We start from the raw sequence: 23577 nt of genomic DNA, 5'->3' as shown, positions 1-23577 counted from the left end.
CTGTTAGATAAATAATTTAGAAACTTTGGACCTTCAAACATGTTGAGAACCCCTACCTCACTCTGAAAACATGTTCAGGTAAAATGGGATTGCAAATAAAATAGGATAATTATGTTTGTTATCTAAATGGTTAAATTAATTTATCAGTTCAGTCATCAATTTATGTGACAAAAATACTACATATTACAGGGTGGCACACAGAAGCACAAGTCATTATTTTATAGCTCCTATGGGCCAAAAAACATGATGATTTCACTGTAGAAAAATGGACCAATTTAGCTTTTTTTGTCCCATTATACATAAATGCATTAAGTACTCACTCAAAACCCTTTCCCACAAAAACTAAAATGTTTATGATCATTTTTGTCATTACATTCTTGCTATTTTAGCTGCCATTTCCTTATTACCAAAAACAGGAAATCAACATCCCACATGGCTTTCCTTTCAAGTTCTGGGACCAGTGATTATTTGACTCTTTGCTCTGCCCATACTAGTTATCTCAAATCAGTAAAAATGTTTTGGGTTTTTTTTCATGTAAAGCACATTTGTAGCATCAACTCAAGAACATGTTTGGTGACTGGCTGTCAGTATGTAAAGAGTCCAAGATGTAAAACCTTATAAGTCCCATTTTACCTGATGTCTCAAATAACCTGCCTTCACCTTATATTATTTGATTTGAATTTCCCTTTCCAGATTTTGAATCCACGGTTAGCCTAGCTAGGGAGACTCAAGACTAGACACCACTATTATTGGGCAAAATTTAAAGCAAAAGGTGCCAGACTATAGATTTATGATGCACATTTTAGCTGACAAAACTAAAGTAATCTAAAATTTATTAAAACATTTTTTCTTAATTTGGTGTATAAGCTACACATTTTTACACTTGGTGAAAATATGAATCACTTGAGGTCTACAATGATAAATTGTAATTAAAGGTGGAGCTAATTTTAACTATTTATTACACTGCTAGCAATTGAAATCTCTAATGATGCATCATACTGAATAAAATCAGTATGTTTTAGTTTAAATTTAATTATAATTTTAATCTATAAAGTAATAAGTAAATTTTAATGTCAGTAAGTATAGCAAAATTAATGACTAAATAAAGAAAGAAATGTTCACTCAACAAATTAAATCTCATGTCAATGGATATTTATTTAATAAAATGGTAATGTATGTGTAAATCATAGTATGGAGCAGATTTGTAGTTTTGAATCATTATCTTCACAAGCTGTTAACATAAAGTGAATGCTGTTTATCCTTCTTTAATTGGCATAATAGAGAGTCTTATTTAGACCACACACACTTTTTTACAATTCAACCAAAAGTAAACATAAATTACGGAATAAAACTACGATAAATATAAATATTGCTTCTGATACTGTTTTACTGGAAGAGACAGTATTCTTCAGCTTCCAAACCATCTATAGAAAGTAATAATCATATTTCAAGTAGCAGACACAGCATAACGTAACTAACGGGGGAGCAAGCGCTGCCAAATGTGTGTTCACACTTTGGACTGTATGTACATATTTCCTTGGTGTCATGCTTGACTGCCCTTGCATGTTGTTTTGACAGTTAGAGGCAAGGACATGACATGATGAGGGGGGATGAGATAATGACATAAAAATCCCCCCCACGCACATGACTCCTACAAACATGAGATTCAATATATATTGATACAGAGAGTGAGCTCCTGCTGCAGCTTTTCTCTGCAGCAATAGCAAACAGCTGGTCTGGTCTTAGTGGGTTTAATGGTCCAAGCAGAAGCTGACTGGTCCTCAGCAGCTTGAGTTCAGGAAAAACTGACAGAAGACAGTTTTTCAGGTGCCGCTGGTGCCAAGTGCAGGACTGATGCTGGTTGCCATGGTGTTGTTGCTGCTGCTGTTGTTGGATTTCTGAGTTAAAAGAGTTTCCATCTCTTTATCATCATTAAGCGAGTTCTTCCCGTATCGGTCCCTCCACCAGGCTCGATACTGGAGGGGGAGAGCAGAGTGTAAAAGTGAGTCAGATGAGTAAATGACTGAGAGGAGTCACACAAATGGAGAGTGTTTCACATTCAGTGAACATGAAGAGACAGAGAGGAGAATAGTTAAAGTTGGAGTTCAGTCCTAGTTGTTTCTTGGGGTCAAATTGTCAATCTTAGGGTCAAAAGTGCTTGTGAGATCGAACCGCATCTGAAACCCCCTTCCAACTCACATTTTGAATCTGACCAACAGTTGTTTGTGACTTTCTAAAACCAACATCAGGTAAGCATGCTCACTTTACACAGTAGAGTAAGGCACCATTCACTTTTAACTGGATACGGGTACCTGGAACTTGGCACCGGTACCCAACAGTAATCAAAAAAATACAATTCTTAAGCAAGATGCAGGGGTGACAAAGTCTCGCTCTGTCTCCCGGTCAACAAGCAGTTCTGCTCCTCTGCTCTTTTCTAATCAAACTTAGAGCTAATGGTACGTGTCCACATTATACGTCATTTACATGCTTCCCATTCATTGTCTATGTTAGCAGTTGTGCATGGCATTCTGGGAGCACAGTGTTGTATTTCGAGAGATGGAGCATCCACTCCTCATTTGCCGCCTCTTGTAATTTACAAAAAAACTGAACACAGATTCAGCTAGTGCATGGCTCATTTCTCACCTCTGATGTTTTCAGATACACATTTTGGTGAATTGTTTATATAATATAAGAGAAAGTTTCCAAATGACTGCTTTGATGGTCTGGTTTAAGATCTAGGAGCAGACAGCCCACGGGGCTAGTGGCACGCCCAGCGTGACCCATCGCCTCAAAAAACGCCCCTCTGGATACGTACCATTAGTCTTTGTCTGTCTGTCTGCATGCTTTGTGTGTGTATGTATCTGTGAATGTCTGCTCATCTCTGTTGCTTTTTGTTTAGACACAGCTGACATTTATGTGGAATTAGTAAGTAATTTAAAAAACACAATCAGAAACAGCAGTAATACAAGGCTATTTCTATTTCTATCAGACAAAAAGAAAATAGCATGCTGAAACTACTGCTACAGTACAAGTAGTTTCTGTATCCGCGAAACTGACTGGCCTTTGGGCGCTTCTTGGTAATTTTTGCCTTTTGTCTGAACTCGCTGGCCCCACAGAGCTCCATTGCTGGTCGCTGAGCTCTGTGGTCGGCTTCCTGGCTTCTGTGCATGCGGCACTTTCAACTGAAACTGGCATTTTTAACCAGATGCACTCAAAGGTCCCAGAATTTGACATCAATTGATTTAATTTGAATTGGTACTCAGTACCAGTGTAATTTGGTTGGTACACTTAAAAATACCAAGGTGGGTACCCAACCCTATTACACAGTGACTGACTAACCTTATTGTGTGTAACCAAGTGCAACACCATAAACAGCTTTGTGTAGATTTATTCAAATAACCCAGGCGTGCTACAGCTGGCTTTTCCAATACTGACAGTGTGTTAATATTAAGGTTTCATCAAAAATGCCTCTGTTTAGGAAGTACTGTGCAGATGACTAGATAAACCAGACTAGGTTGTGAGAGAGCTTGTAAACTGATGTTGTGGTAAAGTTCTCCTGTTGTTAAACTCTGCCCTTAATGACTTTAATTCTTTCAGATTTTTTTTGTGTTTTTGGATTCTTCTTTCACCATGGAGGCATACAAGAAACACAAAGTTTTCTAACTGATATAAAAATGATCATTAGGGTGATGAAGTATTCCTTCAAGCAGCTATTCTGTCTCAGCAATACCTGTTTATAGAACACCCGAACAAACCATTGCCCAAGAGCATTTAACATGTTGAATTGTTTAAGGAGATAGTCAAAATATTATCCAGCACAGGTAGAGTGGTGTGATGGCATACTGAACGTATAGTGAGATGCTGTCAAGTCTAATGTATGTTTGCATCATTTCCTGTTAATCCCTTATGCATGGATACACAATTCAAATTCTGCATTGGATAGGATAAAAACTAATACATAAACAGATAATTATAGAAATGCATTGAATGTCAAAGCTGAAAAATAAGGATAATCTACATTAAATCTTAATGATCATAACTTTAATTGAGATCAGTGGGGTGTCACTCACTTCGGTCAGTTCTGTGTTTTCAAACTCTTCCAGCTGCCGGAGAAAGCCCAGGTTGGGCCCCGCACACGGCCGAACTGCCCTCACCGCCGCCAGAGAATCAACCCAGCCTCGACCCGTCACCGTCATGATGTAAGCCACCACCAGAGTCACACTGCGGGACACTCCTGCCACACTGAGAGATGCCAGTTTTCACTACATATTCTCCTCTTTAGTGTACAAAGAAGTGAAACCCCTCAATACCTGAAGCTGTGGTTAAATGCTTGATTTTACCCTGTTTGATATGAGGAAAGATGAAAGGTGATTGCTATCAAAGCATTAACCAAAATTTTGTCCATTTGGTGACAGTGATGTGGTTGAAAATGAAAACTGGGTTAATAAAATAAGACGACCCCCCCCCCATCAGTAACCACTGTTAAGCAAATACTCATCATGATGAGGAAAAATCTAAAGCTGAATGTTTTTGCTTCTTCCTCTCAGCATCCTAACATGCAAATGACACCAGTTTCATACCATTTACTTTGATGAACAGTATGTATATGTGTAGATTTTCAGAAGGACGCAGGGGGACATGTCCCCCTCAATGTGCATTTGCCCCCCTCAATAGAAACATGAAGTAGCAGAGGACTAATATTTTGAGGACTTATTTTGACAATATTAAAGACATAAACACCACCAACACCCAAAGTTGTGCATAAAAATGTACCAGTACACAGGAATGTTGATATTAAAATAAAAATAAAAAACATGGGTATGGAGTTGCAGTAAAGAAATGCAGTTTGGAAAAAAATTAATTTATATTATTTTCAAAAACACTGGAACTCCATTTAAGACCTGTTTGACCAATCAAATTGAAATATTGTTTGAAAATGTTATTTCAAGATTAAGTGCATTAAAATATAAATTTGTACCATGGTATTTTTATGATTTATTTTCACCTACCAGTGGACAAGGCAGCCCTCTCCTTTCAGTCGGGACTCGTGGATAAACATGATGCTGTCTCTGAAGTATTGAATCCTGGAATTATCACATTAAACACACTGAATAACAGTTTATATAAATATCTTGATAATACATTACAACAATGCAATATAAAAATAAGCACCACATTTGAAATATCTGGGTTTTTTTCTAAAGCAGTATTTCTTAAACTGCTATGAATATTTTAATGCATTTATCAATACATTGATTCGATTTGATTCAATCTATAAAAGTACTAATTAGGGATATCGTAGTTTTTATTCCATCAAATATTGACTGCTGAACCTGCCCTCCACCAGAAGACACGGTAAATTATATGATTTTTTGACAGCTGTAAAATTTTGATTTACAAGACTCAGTCAGTGATGAGGCTTTATTTGTGGTTCTTTTCAAATAAATGTCCTGATAAGAACAATTTCATATAAAAAACTTTCTTAAGTAAAACACGTTCATAAGATATCAAAGCGTAAATTTGCTATTATTAAACCATTTACATTAAAACAAAACACTGTTTTTTTGCAGTTACACTTGCCAAAGACCAAGATAGTCAGATCTATTAATGAGCAACATAATGGACCTCATATATAGCCTTCAAGATCAGTATATATCATTAGCACTTACAGGTTTTGCTTTGAGTGGTCAGAGGCAGATATACACAGGTACGTCATGTCCTAGAGGATGAAGGAGAAGACATTTAGACTCATGCAACACAACAGTGTGTATTTTCTGCAGATAAACCTGTTTAATTACTTAATGTACAACATTTAACAAAGTTGTACTTGTATCCTGTCAGGTCATCTGTTTGAATACCGGCTCTAGCACACTTCCTGTTTCTCAGTGTATGGGACGGCCCCTGAAAGTCGGCCCCTCTGACCTTGCCCTAATGGCAGGTCACGACATAACGATATTCGCCTGTGTGTGTGTGATTTGTACAGTGCACCTGGCAGCTGATGGTACACGCAATGGACAGAAACTACCTTGTCCCGTTATGACTGCACGGCTGCAAAACCCCCTGAGCCCTCTGGGACACACCGAACTCTGGAAGTGCTCTAGACAGGTTAGCTCACGCACACACAAACCACAGACTCACACACACTAAAACACAAAGAGACGTGCACATATTTAGAGAGCATGCAACTTGGTAAAATTGTAATTATTGACAAAAAAGTCAGGTTATGCAAACAAAAAGCTTAGAAAAGTCCTCTTACTTCGTACCATCACTCTTAAAACTGATCATGACTCAGTGTTTATAAAATCGAATCCCGGCAGACCGAATGCATGAACACACTAACAAACAATTTGCATGCAAATGTATGTGGATAATTGCAGAAATTAATTTTCTTTAGTAGCAAAATGCAATCTGAGTCTCAGATTTGTCCTTTAAACCTGTCTTCATTTGTTTGTTTTGCGGTATGTTAATTAGAGTAACACTGTACAGTAAAGGGCACATCGGACCTCAGAGACTTGGTGGTTGCAAATTCTACCTTCCTCTCTCAGGAACCATCAGGCTGTCTTCCAAGAAATCAATCAGTCAGCAGTTTGACTGTTAGGTATGCAAATACACCATCCCATCTGGCCATTTTGGGCCACACTGGTAAAACAGACCTGAGTCATCATTATGCCACAAATGCTGTGTCATTTATATTAATGCAAGAACGATCCAACGATCAAGATCAAAGATTTGAACAGCAGCTGGGATTAAAGAGCTGTAAAGGGCAGCACAGCTCAGCAAGTCAGAAATCATTTCAGGGCCAAAACCTTAGACAAAGTTTTGGTGGTTGACCAGTTTGGGTAGCGATACTGTAATACAAGTTGCTGTTTCTCTTCAGAGTTCTATGAAACATACAAGCATAGATGGAGAAAGTGTACAGACATCTCCGAGCACTTTTCATGCTTCGCTTTCAAAAAGAAAAGATGAAAGTTGTGAAAGCGGACACTGAAGATCTTGATTTTCAAAAATGTGGATGGAGAAAGAAAAATTTTACTTAAATAAAGTGACACATTCAAATGGATCATTAACTTTTATTCTAAAAGGATACAGTTTCTGCTAAATTAAACTTTATTTCTCCAACAACAAATTTTGCACTTATATAAAAAAGCTATTCTAAAATATGTTACGATATGTATTACTTTCAACCTACCAGGTTCTCACAGTATCACATCTTTCCCGTACTCCCTCCCTCACATACATAAGAGAAACACCTTTTTCTCCCTTTCATACACAAATTGCCACGTCTAAATGCAGAAACCTTTTTTTTAATGCAGTTCCACTTTCAAGACTTTACAGACTTCAAGCTGCAGAGCTAAAAGCATCTTGTGTGAAAAAAAATTCCCATCTTGATGGCTTACATCTGCATCACAGCTGCAGCAAAGACTGAGAACAGCATACAAATTTTCAGATATTCATTGGGATCCCATACAATGTTGAGGTCAATCAGAAAACTGCTTATTTAGTGAAACCTGGTGAATTCCAGCTCTTGTGACTGATGCAAAGAAAAAGGACTTTCCGTGCAAAATTGAAAATAAGAACATGTGACTTTCACGTCAATTGAAGTGGTCTATTTCTGTAGTCTATGTCTGAGTTTTGTACAAACAATATTACTTTTTTTCTTTTTTATTTATCCTTTCAAAACACAACCGCAATGACCTGGTATGATAAAGAGATTGTTGAAAAGGAAACCCCAGAGGATTGCCAGGGTAGTGTGAAGATTAGATTAGAGCATTCACGCATAAAATTCTGAAAAATTGCTGTTTCTCGTTTTTCAAATGTGCGAAGTCACCTCTAGTTTTGGGAAACTGTGATAGATGTTTTTCACAATTTTTTATTACCATTATTCTGACAAAAATAAATACATTAATTGGGGAATTAATAAAAAGATTAATTAAGGAAATAATGAAAATGTTGTCAGTTGCAGCCATAATGATATTAAGTCGGAAAGTGGCACACGGGCTGCCAAAATTTAACACTTTCCGAACGAGTAGAAGGAGCACTTAGGGGGAAAAACAAACCCGGTGAGTTCAGGGGAGGTTGTGTACTTGAGGGCAGGATTATTGTTGGGGTCACAGGGTCACACAGCCCGATATAAGACAGCTCACCTCCAGGACGGGTGCAGCTGTGTCATGGATTGACAGGATGTGGGTGATGTTGTGCTTCTCCAACAGCTCCCTGTCTCGTGCATCTGCGGATCGCAAAGAAAATAAGTCACCCCAAAAATTCCTTCCATCCAATTAAAAATCGCATCATGTTAGGTTCAGCCTAAATTAAGTATTTTCTACCCGACAACAACCCCCCTCCTCTATTGTCTCCCAAGCAAATGTGGCCCTAAAAGTTTTGCTCTGGTTTTGAACTGAAAGAAAAACCGGAAAACCAGTGTTTCTAAAACAGTCCAACAGCTTGGCCCAGAAGCAAGAAACAGTAATTGTTCTAATCAAATTTTGTTCTTTAAAAGGAAGCCGAATGTTTTCTACCTTGGACAGATGTGTCTTGAGTACTTTTTTCTCATGCTTTGCAAGTTTGCAGGATGCCACCGATACAAGACCAAGATGAGTCTGTACTGAACCCCCCTGACACACAAATTGTTCCAATTAACCCCAATTTCACAAATTATGAGTCTGTATTAACTGCATGATAAAGAAAAGCAATATAAATTGGAAAAAAAATGAATATATCAGTACTTAATAAAATCCTGAAGATACTTGCAGAGGAAACACAATCTGATTATATAACCTACACATGTAAGCCAGTGCCTTGAAGGTCATAATATTTTTATGGGGTGTCATGTTGCTGATATCCGAGGACATTAAAGTTGGTAACTAACAACTCACTCTGTTGTGCACAGACCACTGTCTCTGCCCTTCAAATGAAAAACATAGTCACTAGACCCTCATATTTGGTAAGAATTGAGTTAAGACCAGAATCTGACTTTTTAGTGTCTGCTTTACCATATAAAAACTATGTTGCAATAGAAATGTAAAATTAACCTGAAGACAGCATGAAAAAATGACAGTAACTACAAAAGGAAAATGGAAAACAGCTGAAGCAAGAGATTTACAGCAAGCTAACATTAGTCCTGACAACAGCTAAAGCTAAAACGTTGCATGTTGACATCTCCCTAGCTGCTTGGTTATTTAGTTTTAATCTACATAACAAAATGATGCAAATCAGACTAATATGGGAAGATAAAAAAACTGTTCTTGCTGAACTCATGCAGACACTTATGTAATTAGCTTAGCAGAGACGTAGTAACCACGTCGACTTTTAATTGATACAGTGCTTCAGAAATGAGTAAGCATTTTAGTGCTCCCAGCTCCCTTGTCTTGCAGTCAGTAGATTTTTGGTTAGATGCCTGAAATAAGGTCTGTGGTTAACACAAGCTAAGGAGAATTTCACATTTTGTTCTACAACATAAAATATATCAGTAAATACCAGTCATTATGCTGAATACGGCTTTACAGCCTTGTTGTGATGGCAATGTAATGCAAATGTAGTGTAGTTTGTTTATAGCCTAACATTAGCTTTTTTTACTTCTGGCCATTGCATTTAGGCTTCAGAAACCATAAACGTGGTGTTCGCTCATGAAGATTATCTTGCTTAATAAAATGTGTACGTTTTAACCAGCCTTGAAAGACATAAAATTAAGGCATTAATCAGTTTTTCAGCCAGCCTCAAAACCTTGGAGTCTTTTTTTTCTGAACTGCTTCTGTAGTTACTGCTGTGCTTTTGTTGGTCAGGTGTTACAGCGTTTCTTACAGAGTTAACTCTTCCTCACACTTGCTCTTGCATAACGACAAAAGGTTTGAGATACCGAGCAAAATGGATAAAACCTGATAAAATCAAAGGCCTCAATAACATGAAAGGTGTCAGATTTTCCTATTAACAGTGGTTACCTGAACATGTCATGTTTATAAAAAGTAACCCATTTTTAAGACACTTCCTGTGGAGTCACCATTACACACAGACTTTTTTTTTATATACCAACCTCATGATTGCACTTTCTGCTTTATGGAAAGATGTGGAATACAGTTCACTCAGGGGACACCCCCACACTGCGGGGCATCCCCTCCCACACCAACCCTCATGCACCCAGCAGCCCTCAAAAATAATTTGTTTCCTCCAGCTGCTGACAGAGCGTTACTCACCGACCTCGTACACGCACGTTTTTATTTTTTTCACATCAAAATACAATACTTGAATAATTCTTCTCTACACTGTGACCTCTCCACTCTATAGAAACTGAGCTCAGTGTAGCATCTCACCACATGCCCCTCTGTATGAGGAACTGAAACACACTCTACTACATTATCCTGAAAATAAATCAATTCTTTACTCAAATGTCAATAGGCAAAACATCTTACCTTTCATATTTCCAAGATAGAGATCAGGCAGGACCTGAAGAAAGTTAGAAATTAAATCAGAAGAAGTAAAAATAGTTGTGAAAACACGAGGTTTGAATATTTTTTAAATCCTTTTTGTGTAGAGTTAATACTGTACCTTGCTTATTCCATTACCCATGTCAGCCAAAAGTCTCAAGAAAAGCACATCAAGTTTAGGACACCAAGTTTGTAAAATCCTGTATCATCCAGCCCCCCTGAAGTGTTTAGCACCAGTCACGCCCTCTCACTTGCTGTTACTACGTCTGATCGTTTTCAAACCTCCCTCGATGGCTATTTTGTGTGACCCAGGATATCATAAAGCCTTCCATGCCTCCACAGATCTGAGTGCTACTTGATAGAGAATGTCCTGCTTGGGATGACGTAATGTGACCTTAGCAGTGCTGCCTGGATATTTATATTTAGACCAGGAGTTGGGTCATGGGACTGTGGATGGGCACATACCAACCAGACAAAGATAGTTGAGGAGAACAGATCTAACACTGGGTCACGCCTGGCTATCACTTTCTGCTGAGCTGTTATGCCGTATATGGAGCATTTATGAATGAGGCTCAAAATACATTCCAGTTACAATAATTCTCAGATTGAATAATAGTCTTGAGGTATACAGGCAAGTTGTTGTAGAACAACAAACAAAACCTTTTCTGCATTCTGAATTTTGTGGGTGGAAAAACAGTTGGAAAAAATAGGTGATTTCAAAGATTTCTGTATGCCAATCAGGATTAAGCAGTAATTAAAATTCAATATTTCAGTATAAATAAATGATTATACTTGTTTGCTTACAATACCAGACTATAGCCAATCAAATTTTATCAAGCTGCACCTAGATGAAGCTGAGTTACTGTATGTTAATCACAAATAGTTAATAATCTTGTTTTCAAATTTTAACTTTGATTTTTGTATATTTGATGATGAATATTTTATGAGAAATACTTCATAGTTAGGTTTATGTTAAAATGCAGCACTCTATATGAGTGTGTGAGTGTTAAAAAATTTAAAAGCTCCTTCTTAAAATCAAAATCAGGTGCTTAAAAGCCCCTTGTAAAACCATAAAAAATCTTAGTTTTAATTATTAAAAAAATGTTAAATTAGATAAAAATTGAGGTTTGAGTGAACCAGCGACCAAGGTGGGGCAGCAAGAGTATCAGTTTCAGTTTCAGCATTAATGTGACAATCAATGAAAAAAAAGCATTAAGTAATCAATAATGAATAAATAAATATGATCAGTGTTAAATACATTTAATGAATAGCCCAATATAATAATACATTTAATAAAAGATACATCAATGCCTTTAAAAAGTTAATATACAAAGTATTTAAAATGTAAGTGCTCAATGTTTAATGAAAATAAAACGACACACAATACAGATGAGATTTGAAACTCAAGTGCTGTAACAGTTAAAAATAAGTGTTGAAAAACACAATTATAAAACAAACACACATAAATAAAATTTCAAAAAACAACTGTGTGTTAATAAAAGTTATGTATGTTTATCTTTACTCTTACCTGCATGAAATCTGTCAATATTTCAATATCAATGTAGGATTATAAAAGTAGGGATATTTGCTTTCAATACCAGACAATAGCTAATTAAATCTTATCAAACTGCACCCTGATGAAACAGATTAGCAGAGTTACAGTATATTAACTATAAATAATAAATGTTGTTGATTCCAAACTTTAACTGTAATTGCTGCATATTTAATAATGAATATTTTAAACTGTCAGTTGACTGGAATTTTCAGTAAATTAACCCTTTTTGTGTAGAGAGTTGATACTGTAACTTGCTTATTCCATTACCCATGTCAGCCAAAAATCTCAAGAAAAGCACATCAGGTTTAGGACACCAAGTTTGTAAAATCCTTTATTATCCAGCCCCCCTGAAGTGTTTAGCACCAGTCATGCCCTCTCACTTTGAGCTATTTCCAGTTAGCTCAAAGTGCATCTTGATCTTGGCAATTGAGGTATTTTCATGTGTGTACCAAAATTCTAGGCCAATCAATGTGATAAATCAATCAAAATTTAAAAATAAATAAGTGAAAGCTTTGACCAGGTGGTGGCTCCAGAGGATAGGGTCAAGGGATCACCAAGCATTTATCCTCTGGGGATCATTTGTTACAGACAAATCCTCTGGGATTTGTCTGTAACAAATGTCATGGCAATCAATCCAACAGTTGTCACTTTATGTCACTCTAAAAAAAAAAGTCATCTAGCTGGTGCTGGCTAAAATAAAAGTCAGGGGATGATCAAAGTCAATAGGGTTCATCCTCTGGGGACATGAATATCTGTACTGACGTATCTTACAATCCATCCAGTAGTTGCCAATTTATTTTAGTCTGGATGGAAAACTCAAACATATTTAGTTAACTTATATATAAAACAGAGAAAAGCAGAAAACCCTCACAATTTAACATTGTTTTATCTTCTCAATGCGTCATGACTTTTTCATGAGAATTGCTTATAAACTTTGCAAATGTTGTCTTAGACTGAAGAATCCCCTCCATTTATTTTAAATGATGTGTTGATTCTCAGTGGACATCAGTCACTTTATTTCCAGTAAAGTCTGCTGCATCTTCAACACATTGCTCTGCAGCAGTCGAGGTATTTTTAGCTGGGCTTTTGTCATGTTTGTGTTGTTCCTGTGTGTGGTTCAGTGTGTGGCATACAGCTCAGACACACTGACAGGCAGAGGAGAGTGGAGGCGTTTACAAAAAGCTGCCTGCCTCAGAGAATTAGGTCTGAACAGCTCATCTAGCCAGCGGCGGGTCAGACCCATTCATAAACAGACACATCACACTTTCGACACAATGGTGTACAAAAAGCACCTCCGTCACTGCATCACTGTGTGTGTAGGTGTGTGTTTGTATGTGGGGGAGGAGGGGGTAGAAGCTTGATTGCAAAAACAGTAAAGGATGTGATACAGTGATGATTAAATCTGTCCTTAAAAAGAAGAAGAGGAGACATAACCTCAAGAGTTACTTTCAAGTTTGATGCCAGTGTGTTTGCTGCACCTAGCAGATCATTTATAGGTGCTAATACAAAACAATACCACACTTATAGACATTCATTCAAAGGCTGCAACTAACAATCATCTTCATTTTTTAATTGACATGGAAACTATTTTCTTAATTTATCAAGTAATCAGTTAGTCAATTAAAAAACAAAAGAAAATTTTAAAATGCCCTCTGCAATTTACCAAAGCCTAAGATGTCTTTGATTTTCCAAACATATTCAATTTACAGTGGCATAAAGGAAATAAAAACAGGAGGTTGTCAGACTGGAGAAGAGATAACCAAAGAGCTTTTGGTATTTGGTCATGTCTGTTGGTCAGCCGCTCCACTACTTTGGTCCAGACTGAATACTTCAACGGCTATTGGACTGCTCTGACATTTTAAACAGATTTTCATGGTCCCCAGAAGATCCATCCCAGTATGTTGGTAATCCCCTGACTTCCCTCTAGTGCCATCATGAGGTTCACATTGTTTGTTTTTATTTAAATGTCTCAACAACTATAGATTAGATGGCAGTTAAGTTTGGTACAGACATTCATGGTCCTCAGAGGATGAATCCTACTGATATTCCTATGACTTTTCAAGTTTTTTTACCCAGTGAAATAGCTCAGCATCTACAAGATTTATCGGTCAAAATTAAAATTGGCTGAATAATTTTGTTGAAGGACTGAACTTTGTATAAAAAATGTGCAAGCTGTCTAAGGCCCCTCTCACCCCTTACAAAACACACAAAATGGTTTAGTCCACCCCTGCACTTTGATTCATCTTTAAATGCAGCTAAAGCCAAGTGTAGTAGAGACTGCTTATGCACAGGGCCCAAAATTTGGTGCTATGCCTCTGGATTTTATAGTGAAATATCTTAGAAGCTATTTAAAAAGATAGAATTCAGACATTTATACCCCTCAGAAATAACTGCAATAACCTTTTTTTGGTCCCCTCACTTTTCATCTAACTCCAGTTGGACAAATTTGGAATTTGTTCAAAACCTTGATTTTGACTGAAAACCTGCAAAACTAATAACACTACCCTTAACGTTTGTATGCTCTATAAAATGTTTTAGATATCTGAAATTGGAGTTTCATTATAGTTTGTTTATGCGGTCTAAAAGGGAGTTAAACCCCAATAATGCCACTATGTAGGACAACATAGCTACTTTTCTTTTTGTCCATAAATTCGTAGCCCATATAAAGTTAGTTAACTAGTAAAGTAAGTTAACTTTATTTTACAGTTCTCATGGGTTCCTGTTTTCCTATAAGGATAAAGAAATATAAAAAGAAATATACCTATACTGTAACTGTACTAAGAGGAAGCTTTCTGAAAAGTACTAATAGTACAGACAATCCTGTCAGCAGGCTACATTTTTAATAAATTAATTTCAATTATTTGCCGGTGTCATCTTCAGGGGTCTTTTAGTCAGTACACAGGCCAGTTCAACATGCAAAAATGTGAACTTTGTCCAGACAAACACCTCAAAATATATAAGCCATTATGTTTCAAATATTACATGAAAAGTGAATGAATATTTGGAGTTTATAAGGAACTTTACTTAAAAGGAAACTCCTGTGGTCAGAAACTGCCTAAATTAACTCTTGTAGTCTCTATTTGCCCTGATCCAAACGACATAGCCATCTGTAAAAAGAAAGCTTTCTAGGAAATTTTAGGATAAAATAGACCTTTAAAATTATTTCTCACTGGAATATAACATAATAACTTTCACGTGAATGTTGCCTTTCGGCTCGTTTCCGTACTTTCGCTTTAAATTTCTTGTCAATACACACGACGTGGAAAGTGCCAAACTGAGTACAGCTTCCTGCATTCCCTCAAAACAACCTGGCAGTGCAGGATTACACGATCTGCAGTCTGAGACTTTGTTCAATCTTTAACCAGCTAAAGAAGCACAGCTGCAGCAGAGAGGTGCTCCGTGTGAGCAGCAGCGGAATGGCGTTGTTTGTCCTCGGAGGACGTTTGTTGAAATGCAGAACTGACATAAAGAGAGTCATGACAGCGACCCAGGCCTACTGGTAACTGCTTTCTGTCTGATATTTGCGTGTTTATGTGCACACTGAGGTCTGGACTTTAACTGCGGAGTGGTGCAGTGAGCAAACAGGAAATGCCTGCTCTGTCCTTAGCACCATGTTAGTCCTTTTAGCAGAATTTAACTGAAGGCATGTTTGATTTAAAGCCACTAGATGGCGTACTAGATCCAGGCTGTGCACCATATATAGTATGCATTGACAGTAGCATAATCTTCAAGTCCTCACTACTTGAAACTTTTCAGCTATGTCAGAGGCCTAAAAAAATGTAAAATGCAAGTTATAACAATAATATTAATAATAATGAAAGTGGAAAAAAATACTGCTTTGTTGTGTAGTAAGAATTGTTGCAAGTGGTCAAGCACAGTCTTAAATTTTGAAAAGCCTAAATGATGAGTGTATTGTAGAGTGTAGACTGTATCTGGCAGAATCCTACAGGCTCTTATCCTTCAGGACATTTTGACACAACATCTGCAAAAGTCCACCAGACTTCTCAACTGAAGCATTTTCCTGTCTCCCTTTTTTTGCTATTTAATGACTCTCGGCTTCATGTTTTTTAAAGAATCCCTGCTGGCATGTCCAGGTCAGAGGCCCTCCTCACAGCAGGAGTCATGTTTACCAGCAGGTCGCAGTGACCTGGAGGTGCAAACTGGGAAACAAAGGACTTCATATTATTACATTTACAGAAGAATGAGGGAATTTAGCTTAAACTATGCACCATACACTAGTTCAGAGAACAAAAATACATCAAGATTGAGTCAAAATTATGTTTAAAGCAGGAGCTGTTTATGGGGGCGATGGAGAACACAGTGTTCAGCATGTATCACTTTCACTGACTGAACTCTTTGAAGGACAATGAAACAAGAGAAAGATACACTCAGTTTGTGACATGACTTGTGTAGTTGTCAAAGAGAATTTGGTTTTGTTGTAACTATCAAATGAAGGCAGATATTTTTCAGTAGACAGTTATTCTCTTCTTAACCACCATGTCCATTACTGCCTCAGTCTCCCTGTGTGTTTCCCTGCAGCTCCTCAGTGGCGGCAGGCAGGCAGCATGTTAATGGAGTGGATCTGTACTATGAGCAGACAGGCAGAGGGAAGCACGCTGTACTGCTGATTCCTGGTGCTCTGGGTAAACACGACAACATCTCTCTCACACATACTGTACCTCTGCTTCGTGTCCTTTACATGTACGTCGTCCTCTAAGCTTGTGAAACCCCTTTTTTTTGTTTTGTCTACCACAGGGTGCACTCGGACTGATTTTGGACCTCAGCTGAAGTCTCTGAATAAGGAACTCTTCACTGTAGTGGGCTGGGATCCCCGTGGTTACGGACAGTCGCGCCCCCCGGACAGAGATTTCCCTGCTGACTTCTTTGAGAGGGATGCGAAAGATGCAGTGGATCTAATGAAGGTCTTATCAGTCTGTTGACCAGCTAAGGGGTGATAAGAAAGGAACGCTGGTGTAAAAATCTGAGCGTATGGGTTGATAAGTTTTAGTTCAATTTACAAGCTACAAGGAAGATTTATTTGTCATTTCTTTTAAATGTAGTTTAAGAAAAAATGCTGCTACATCTTCTGGTGTCGAAAGAGGAATTTTTAAGTCTCACAGTGTTAAGTAAAATGTAAATGAACACTTAAAAGAAAAAGGGGGAAATTATAATTGTGTAAAAAAAATGTTTTAAAGTAATGCAATTAAGTTAAATTCCAAATAAGCAACTCAAAGCATTTTTCTGTCACACAAATCTTAAGATGATAACCCTTTGAAACCCAGATTGACATCACTTCACAGCAGTGTCTAAAGCATACCCTGCTCTGAGTGGCTGATTGTCACCTCATTATGTGCAACATAGAGGAAACTTTTTAAACAATTGTTATTATTTTCATGCCTCTGTGCTAACAATAGCTGTTACAGTAAATATCATGTTTTTCTGGTTGTCCGTCCATCCCACCTACATGAATGCAATATTTCAACAACAACTTGCACAAATGTCCACTTGGAGTGATTTGGTTTTAATAATAATAATAATAATAATAATAATGATAATAATAATAATACATTTTATTAATGGGTGCCTTACAGGACAATCAACTTTACCTCCCAGAGACAATATTAGTAACAATAATACAACAATATGCAATAAAAAGCTAAAAGGTCAAGGTACAAGGTCAACACAGAAGAGACAAGTCTAAAAAGGAGAGTTTTGAGGCAGCATTTGAAAGTGGGGAGAGAGTCAGTATCACAGATGCTGTGTGGGAAAGAGTTCAGAGAAGACATTGATGGTCAAAGGTTCTCATGAATGTTTTATGAAGAAATTTTGAGGCTTTTGTTTTAAAAATTAGGCACAAACATCCATTTGGACTTAAGAATGAACTGATTAAAATTTGGTGGCCAAAGGTCAAAGGTGTGTAACATGAATGCAAACTGTAACTTGAATGGTTTGCAGAGGCATGCAACTTCGAGGCAGTAATTCTAGTTTTGACACAGATGATTTATCTGATTGTGAAACTGAACAAATTTATCCATGCTCTCAGTTTAGTTAGCAATCCATGCACTCAGTATTTTACATAGTTTACTGTGATTTAATACAAAGGAAAGCAAATATGTGCTTTGATCACATTATTTCTATATTGAGAAGAATTACAGCTAATTCCACTCTGTATGCCCATTATTAGTTCATTTGATATGAGACAGTATAGACTTTGTTATTGTACAGTATTTTTCTTTTTGTTGGCAGGCATTGGGCTTTGGAAAGTTCTCTCTGCTGGGGTGGAGCGACGGAGGAATCACTGCTCTGATTGCAGCGGCAAAGAACCCCGATGTGATCAACAAGATGGTTGTTTGGGGATCCAATGCCTTTGTTTCCCACCAGGACCTCAAGCTTTACAATGGTTCTTTTACGTTTTGTTTTGTCTGGTAGCTGCCGCTGTAGCCCCAAACTGTATGAACTGTGCATGCTATAATATGTCTTAACTGTGTAAATTATGTGTCCTTGTGTGCACATGTGGGAACACAGCGGTCCGTGACGTCTCCAGGTGGAGTGCGAGGATGAGGCAGCCCATGGAGGAGGTGTACGGAACAGAAGTGTTTGCCAAAACCTGGGAGGCCTGGGTGGATGGGATTGCACAGTTCGCAAAGAGACCAGGAGGTGCTGAATCTGTGTTTTCATGGACTCATCACACAAGTGAAACTGGAAACCATCAGAAATAATAATATCAAGAATTAGATGGAAATGTTTTGGAGTCATAATGCAGCTTTTACAGAGAGTATTATATTTATGATGTTGGTTTCCTTTAAAAAAAAATGGCCTACTACTTTTATATGCAAAAAATGCTATGGAGAATAAACTTGAGATGCTCCTTAATTTGAATATATTCTAATAAGTAATAAATGTCAGCTATGGAGACTAAAGTCAAAATGTTAACTACAATGTCTCTTGGACAGGGAGTATCTGCCTGGAGCTCCTGCCCCTCATCAGCTGTCCCACCCTGGTCATCCACGGAGAGAAAGACCCCATGGTGCCCAGCATCCACCCACAGTGCCTCCTCAAACACATTAAGGGATCACAGTAAGACCACACACACTTTATAACAACAATATTATAATTACCTCAAATTCAGGACATGAGGCATGGAACATGTACGCAACCCCTTTTTTGTCCAAAATCTAGATTACACCTGATGCCAGAGGGTAAACACAATCTCCACCTGAGATATGCTGATGAATTCAACAAACTGGTGGAAGACTTCCTGCAAGACTGATGGATCCAGTTACACTGTGAAACAACAGCTCATCATTTAGAGGAGAAGAACCAGGGTGAATATTATATTATTGCAAATATAGACACGAAAAGGCTTAATTCATTATTGACTATTTAAATGCTACTCTCTTTATAAGGCATCACTTGTTAAATGCTGGATATTTTACTTTAAATTCCGAATGTTATTTTTTCTACAATTAAATGTTTTATGAAGCAAGTAGGTCACTTATTTCCCATATAATGAAGCCCATTAACCTTTCCTGTAATTGTGGCAAATAGCCTACATGGCTTTTGTTACAGTGGAATTATTTTTAAAAAGGTAGTGACTTTAGCTGCAAACTTTAGCAGTAACACGGCTTAATTTAAGTTAAAGTAAAATGTCTTTAGCTGCTGCTTTTGGAAAGCAAAAGCAGCAGCTAAAGAAATGCAAAGAATGCAAAGAATGCAAAGCCAAACTATACAGCTGAATCAATAGCTGTGACAGCACAAAACTGAAGTTAGGATTTTATATAATGTCACTAACATTAGTTTTTCATTTTGTCTCTCACATAGCACCATAAAATGAATTCATGAAAAGGCAGTAACGTCACTGTGGTGATTCCACGATGAATGGTAATGATTTCACACTGAAAATGATTTATTAGCATCAATAAAACTATTTCTAACTATTTATAAACACTTAATTAAAGAGGTCACTATGTTACTTTACATACTGATTAGTTTACTTTACACAGTAAGCATTAGTGGAAAGTATCTATGTACATTTACTGTCCTCTACTTAATTTTAATATTGAGGTATTTAAACTGTATTTGAGTATTATAGTATTATAGCTAACTTCTAGCCCATTTCAGAGGCAAACATTGTACTTTTTACTCCATTACATTTATTTGATAACATTACTTTTTACCTTGTATATTTGGATTAATAATAGACAAACAACTAATACATTATGATGTATTATTATGGCTAAAGATAGCCAGCAGTATGCAGAATATGAGGTACCAAAAATGACTCCCATCTTTACCAACTGCAGTGTCAAAGTGATGAATACATCAATGCATCAATCATTAGAATCCAATATTTAGAAACTGTCCATTTTATATAATGAGTGAGAGAGCCTTTACTATTTGTTACTTTATGTTTATTTTGCTAGTTATGCACTCTTACACGTTTTATTTTGAATGTAAGTTAGTATATCTACACCCTTTTAACCACTGTGTGTTGTCTCTACCATAGACTGTATATAAAGATATATATTTTTATACAGTCTATGGTCTGTACTGTACATGTCTGTAGTGTGGTGTTTTATAGTGAAATCAGTTGTGCTGGTGCTGCACGCCTGCACACTGATGATCGATTTCTTTGGCCTGCCCTTTTATTTGACAACCAGGAAGTAGCGGTTTCTGTTTGTAGCTAGCACGAGTTTAAATTGTTGCTAGCCGCGGCTAGCTTGAGTTAAACAAAAAATAAAAATGACCGAGACGCTAAACGGAGCGGTTGCAGATGCTATCACGATGCACAACTTTTCGGAGAGGATTTTGGAACAGGTGATACACTTTCACGTGATGAAGCTGAGCGGCGGCTTCTTCCTGTGGGTCGGTTCGAGTCCGGTGCTGTCCAACCTGGCGGTCTCAATGAGCAGCAAATATGTAAGTGAACACTTACTAAGTGTGACGTTTTCTAACTATAAAAACATTTAATCAAAGTTTGTACTTAGGTACAGTTTCGAGGTACTTGTACCGTACTTGAGTAACGTTAGTTTCGTTTCACGCCACTCTATGAAAGGGGGGGAAATATTGTGAAATGCACTTTGCTCTACTCCACAATATCATGTCTGCCAGCTTCAGTTATTTTACAGTGTGAGAGCACAAAACTACTACTACTACTAACTAAGTACATTTACTCAAGACCATACTTGGCACGAATTTGACGTAGTTTGTACTTTATTTGAGTCAGTTCTTTTCATGCCACTTCATACATATATTCCTTTACATATAAGTGGACAATATTGTACTTTTTACTTTACTTCATCAGTCTGAAAGCTAAAATTACCAGTTATTTTTTATTATTTTTAAGATTTTTACATAAAAAGCACGAGAAAAGTTTGTAAAATATGATGATGTGTTGTTATAGATTAAATTATCCAATGGTCAATACAGGCACAACAGTTAGTCCATCAGTCAGTTAGACAATAGACAGAATATTAAATAGTTATCAACTATTTTGATAAACATTTCAGTCGTTTTCTAATTTATCTCCATTGGTTACTTTTAGTTTTAATACTTTAAGTACATGTTCTTGATTATACTTACTTACTGTTACTTGAGTAATATTTATAATGCAGGACCCTCATTGGTTTGTTGCTGTCTTTTGGCTTTGGAATCAAGTTTTTGAACACTTATGTGGATGAAAATGAAATTCGGTTTAACTGGTTTTGGGGATATGACAGAAGTTTTGATGATGAAAATGTCAAAATTTTGCAAAATGTAAAACAATCTGATTGTATTACCGGTTGTCAATGAGATGGTCTTCTGTACTGTTTATACTGTAGTATATGTCTTTACTGTGCAGTGTACCTCTGGTCCACTGTGGGCAGTACTGTAAATCAAAAATGGGCTGACAAAAACTTATTTGAGAGAGTAATAAGAAAGTAAGACATTATTTTGGATGTCAGACAGTTTATGATTTCGGTCCTAGCAGAGAGACTAACTACTGTTCTACTTATCTTTTTATTTTCCCCGTCCGCAGGATTCGATGCCTTTATCTACATTAGTCATGGGGGACCCATCCAATACTGCTCCTAATTCCTTGGCACAGAGATTAGGTAATGATGAATGACTCTGCATTCAGTTTAGTGTCTTCTTATTGTTTTTAATATATAAAGTTATTAAAAAGTTGAAACACTCTTCAGCTTTCGGGTGGTTATTTTTGGTGATATTAGTTTTAGCCCATTTACTGAAAATCTCTTATCAACTTTATTGTTAACATTCCTATAAATTCTGCTGTTGTTGACAGCCACCAGCCTCCATTCATTCTAGTAAATGACATGAGTCTTGAAACATGCTTCCCAGTAAACATCAAGCTTTAAGAGGTTGTCAGAGTGTGTGTCAAGGCAGTTGCAAGTGCAGACTGATTTGCAAAAGTCTGTACTATGCAGTGGTGGAGAAAGTACTCAGATCCTTAACTTAAGTGAAAATGCTGTAAAAATACCATGGTCGAAAAATACCCCATTTCAAGGAAAAGGTCCCGAATTCAAAGTACAGAGCTTTTATTAGCTAAATCAACTTCCAGTAATCAAAAGTAAAACTCAGTAAATATCAAGTGATCATTATGCAAATCGGCTTCTCTCAAAGTGTCATGAAATATATTATTCTGTTTATTACTAACAAATACATGTAGGAGCTTTTGTTGTTGTAGTTTGTCAATGAGGAGCAAACTTAAATTATTTTTAATACTACTCGGTCGATTAGTAATAGAGTGCTGCATCATATGTCAAAAGTATCTCTGCGTGTCAAATAAATGTAATAAACAAGTATGCCAAAATTATGCCTAAGTACAGTACCTGAGTAAATGCACATATTTACATTCTACCACTGCTACTATTAACCACAAAACTATAACACAGGTCTGACAAGAATAAAAGTGAACCCCACATTGAATTAAAACCAGTGGCTTTTTAAAATGTGGGGAAAAACACAGAAATCTTGTGGTACACTTTGGAAAATGGTTGGAATTTAAAGACATAGGTGGTTAAAAAAAAAAGCTAAAACATGCAAAAATACTGACAGGGTTCATTAACCTAAAAAGTTATTTATCTTGAGTGTCCATAACTTCAAAGACTGATGACTTCAGTGTGATTTTTATGCTAAAACAAACTGTTAAGTGTATTATTCTCAACTAAAAGTGAAATGTAACTCTGCTTGTTTTGCAGCAAAGAAGACCAAAAAGCAAGTATATGTGAGTTACAGTCTTCCGATGACAGACCCCAACTTCAGTCTTCTGGTGGAGAACAGAATCAAAAAGGAGCTTGAGCTTCACCCTGAACACTTCTGAACTGAGGACATGTAGGAAGAACAGCAGCATCAAGTTCCAGGTGCCTCTTCTTCCCTGGATTTGAATACCCTTTGCAATACTGTAATAATACTCCAACACAAATACCACAAATAGTCACATCAAGTGTTCTTTTATTGACATAATAAATTAAGTGGTTTATTATCAAAACATGTAGGCCTATGGCTTTTTGTACAAATGCATCATATTAAAAAAATAACACTTAGAAAACAGCATTAGTGGTTGAGTTCTTTTTTTTTTTTCTCCGAGAGTTTAACTGTTGA

The 23577-nt window shown here is 36.9% G+C and overlaps 3 protein-coding genes across 4 annotated transcripts; 2 read left to right on the top strand and 1 right to left on the bottom strand.

Moving 5' to 3' along the window:
• Nucleotides 1-1135: 1135 nt before the first annotated feature.
• LOC121941016 (dual specificity protein phosphatase 22-B-like) lies at nt 1136-10706 on the bottom strand. Its single transcript, XM_042483712.1, has 7 exons — nt 10540-10706; nt 10404-10437; nt 8145-8227; nt 5670-5719; nt 5010-5084; nt 4071-4242; nt 1136-1976 (listed from the first exon to the last, which is right to left on the bottom strand). The coding sequence occupies exons 1-7, from the start codon at nt 10558-10560 to the stop codon at nt 1824-1826; spliced, it is 588 nt and encodes a 195-aa protein (XP_042339646.1). The 5' UTR covers nt 10561-10706; the 3' UTR covers nt 1136-1823.
• Nucleotides 10707-15253: 4547 nt separating this feature from the next.
• On the top strand, nt 15254-19918 carry bphl (biphenyl hydrolase like). Of its 2 annotated transcripts, XR_006107247.1 has the most exons (8): nt 15254-15472; nt 16513-16616; nt 16729-16895; nt 18220-18373; nt 18499-18630; nt 18927-19050; nt 19153-19298; nt 19795-19918. XR_006107247.1 is itself a non-coding variant. In XM_042513722.1 (7 exons), exons 1-7 carry the CDS (start codon nt 15390-15392, stop codon nt 19241-19243), a joined length of 855 nt encoding a protein of 284 aa, XP_042369656.1. In that variant the 5' UTR covers nt 15254-15389; the 3' UTR covers nt 19244-19459. The 2 variants fall into 2 exon arrangements, 1 of the variants encoding a protein (XP_042369656.1); XM_042513722.1 differs by lacking the exon at nt 19795-19918 and having other exon boundaries at nt 19153-19459.
• A 709-nt stretch (nt 19919-20627) lies between these two features.
• On the top strand, nt 20628-23527 carry psmg4 (proteasome (prosome, macropain) assembly chaperone 4). Its single transcript, XM_042513712.1, has 3 exons — nt 20628-20892; nt 21992-22067; nt 23175-23527. Exons 1-3 carry the CDS (start codon nt 20716-20718, stop codon nt 23294-23296), a joined length of 375 nt encoding a protein of 124 aa, XP_042369646.1. The 5' UTR covers nt 20628-20715; the 3' UTR covers nt 23297-23527.
• Nucleotides 23528-23577: the final 50 nt, after the last annotated feature.

This window comes from Plectropomus leopardus, chromosome 3 (genome assembly GCF_008729295.1).
Source record: "Plectropomus leopardus isolate mb chromosome 3, YSFRI_Pleo_2.0, whole genome shotgun sequence".
In the NCBI taxonomy this organism is placed as follows: Eukaryota; Metazoa; Chordata; class Actinopteri; order Perciformes; family Serranidae; genus Plectropomus; species Plectropomus leopardus.
The sequence above is the reverse complement of the archived record's forward strand: the minus strand, read 5'-3'. Positions and strand labels throughout refer to the sequence as shown.

What these genes read in the sequence shown, in the direction of transcription:
- psmg4 (XM_042513712.1), top strand. Translation starts at nt 20,716, where the DNA reads ATGACCGAGACGCTAAACGGAGCGGTTGCAGATGCTATCACGATGCAC. An exon ending in TCTCAATGAGCAGCAAATAT is followed by an intron (nt 20,893 to 21,991) that starts GTAAGTGAACAC and finishes CCCCGTCCGCAG; the next exon opens with GATTCGATGCCTTTATCTAC. An exon ending in TTCCTTGGCACAGAGATTAG is followed by an intron (nt 22,068 to 23,174) that starts GTAATGATGAAT and finishes CTTGTTTTGCAG; the next exon opens with CAAAGAAGACCAAAAAGCAA.
- bphl (XM_042513722.1), top strand. Translation starts at nt 15,390, where the DNA reads ATGGCGTTGTTTGTCCTCGGAGGACGTTTGTTGAAATGCAGAACTGAC. An exon ending in ATGCAGTGGATCTAATGAAG is followed by an intron (nt 16,896 to 18,219) that starts GTCTTATCAGTC and finishes TTTTGTTGGCAG; the next exon opens with GCATTGGGCTTTGGAAAGTT. An exon ending in AAACACATTAAGGGATCACA is followed by an intron (nt 19,051 to 19,152) that starts GTAAGACCACAC and finishes TCCAAAATCTAG; the next exon opens with ATTACACCTGATGCCAGAGG.
- LOC121941016 (XM_042483712.1), bottom strand. Translation starts at nt 10,560, where the DNA reads ATGGGTAATGGAATAAGCAAG. An exon ending in GACCACTCAAAGCAAAACCT is followed by an intron (nt 5,085 to 5,669) that starts GTAAGTGCTAAT and finishes TGATAATTCCAG; the next exon opens with GATTCAATACTTCAGAGACA. An exon ending in GAGGGCTGCCTTGTCCACTG is followed by an intron (nt 4,243 to 5,009) that starts GTAGGTGAAAAT and finishes GGCATCTCTCAG; the next exon opens with TGTGGCAGGAGTGTCCCGCA.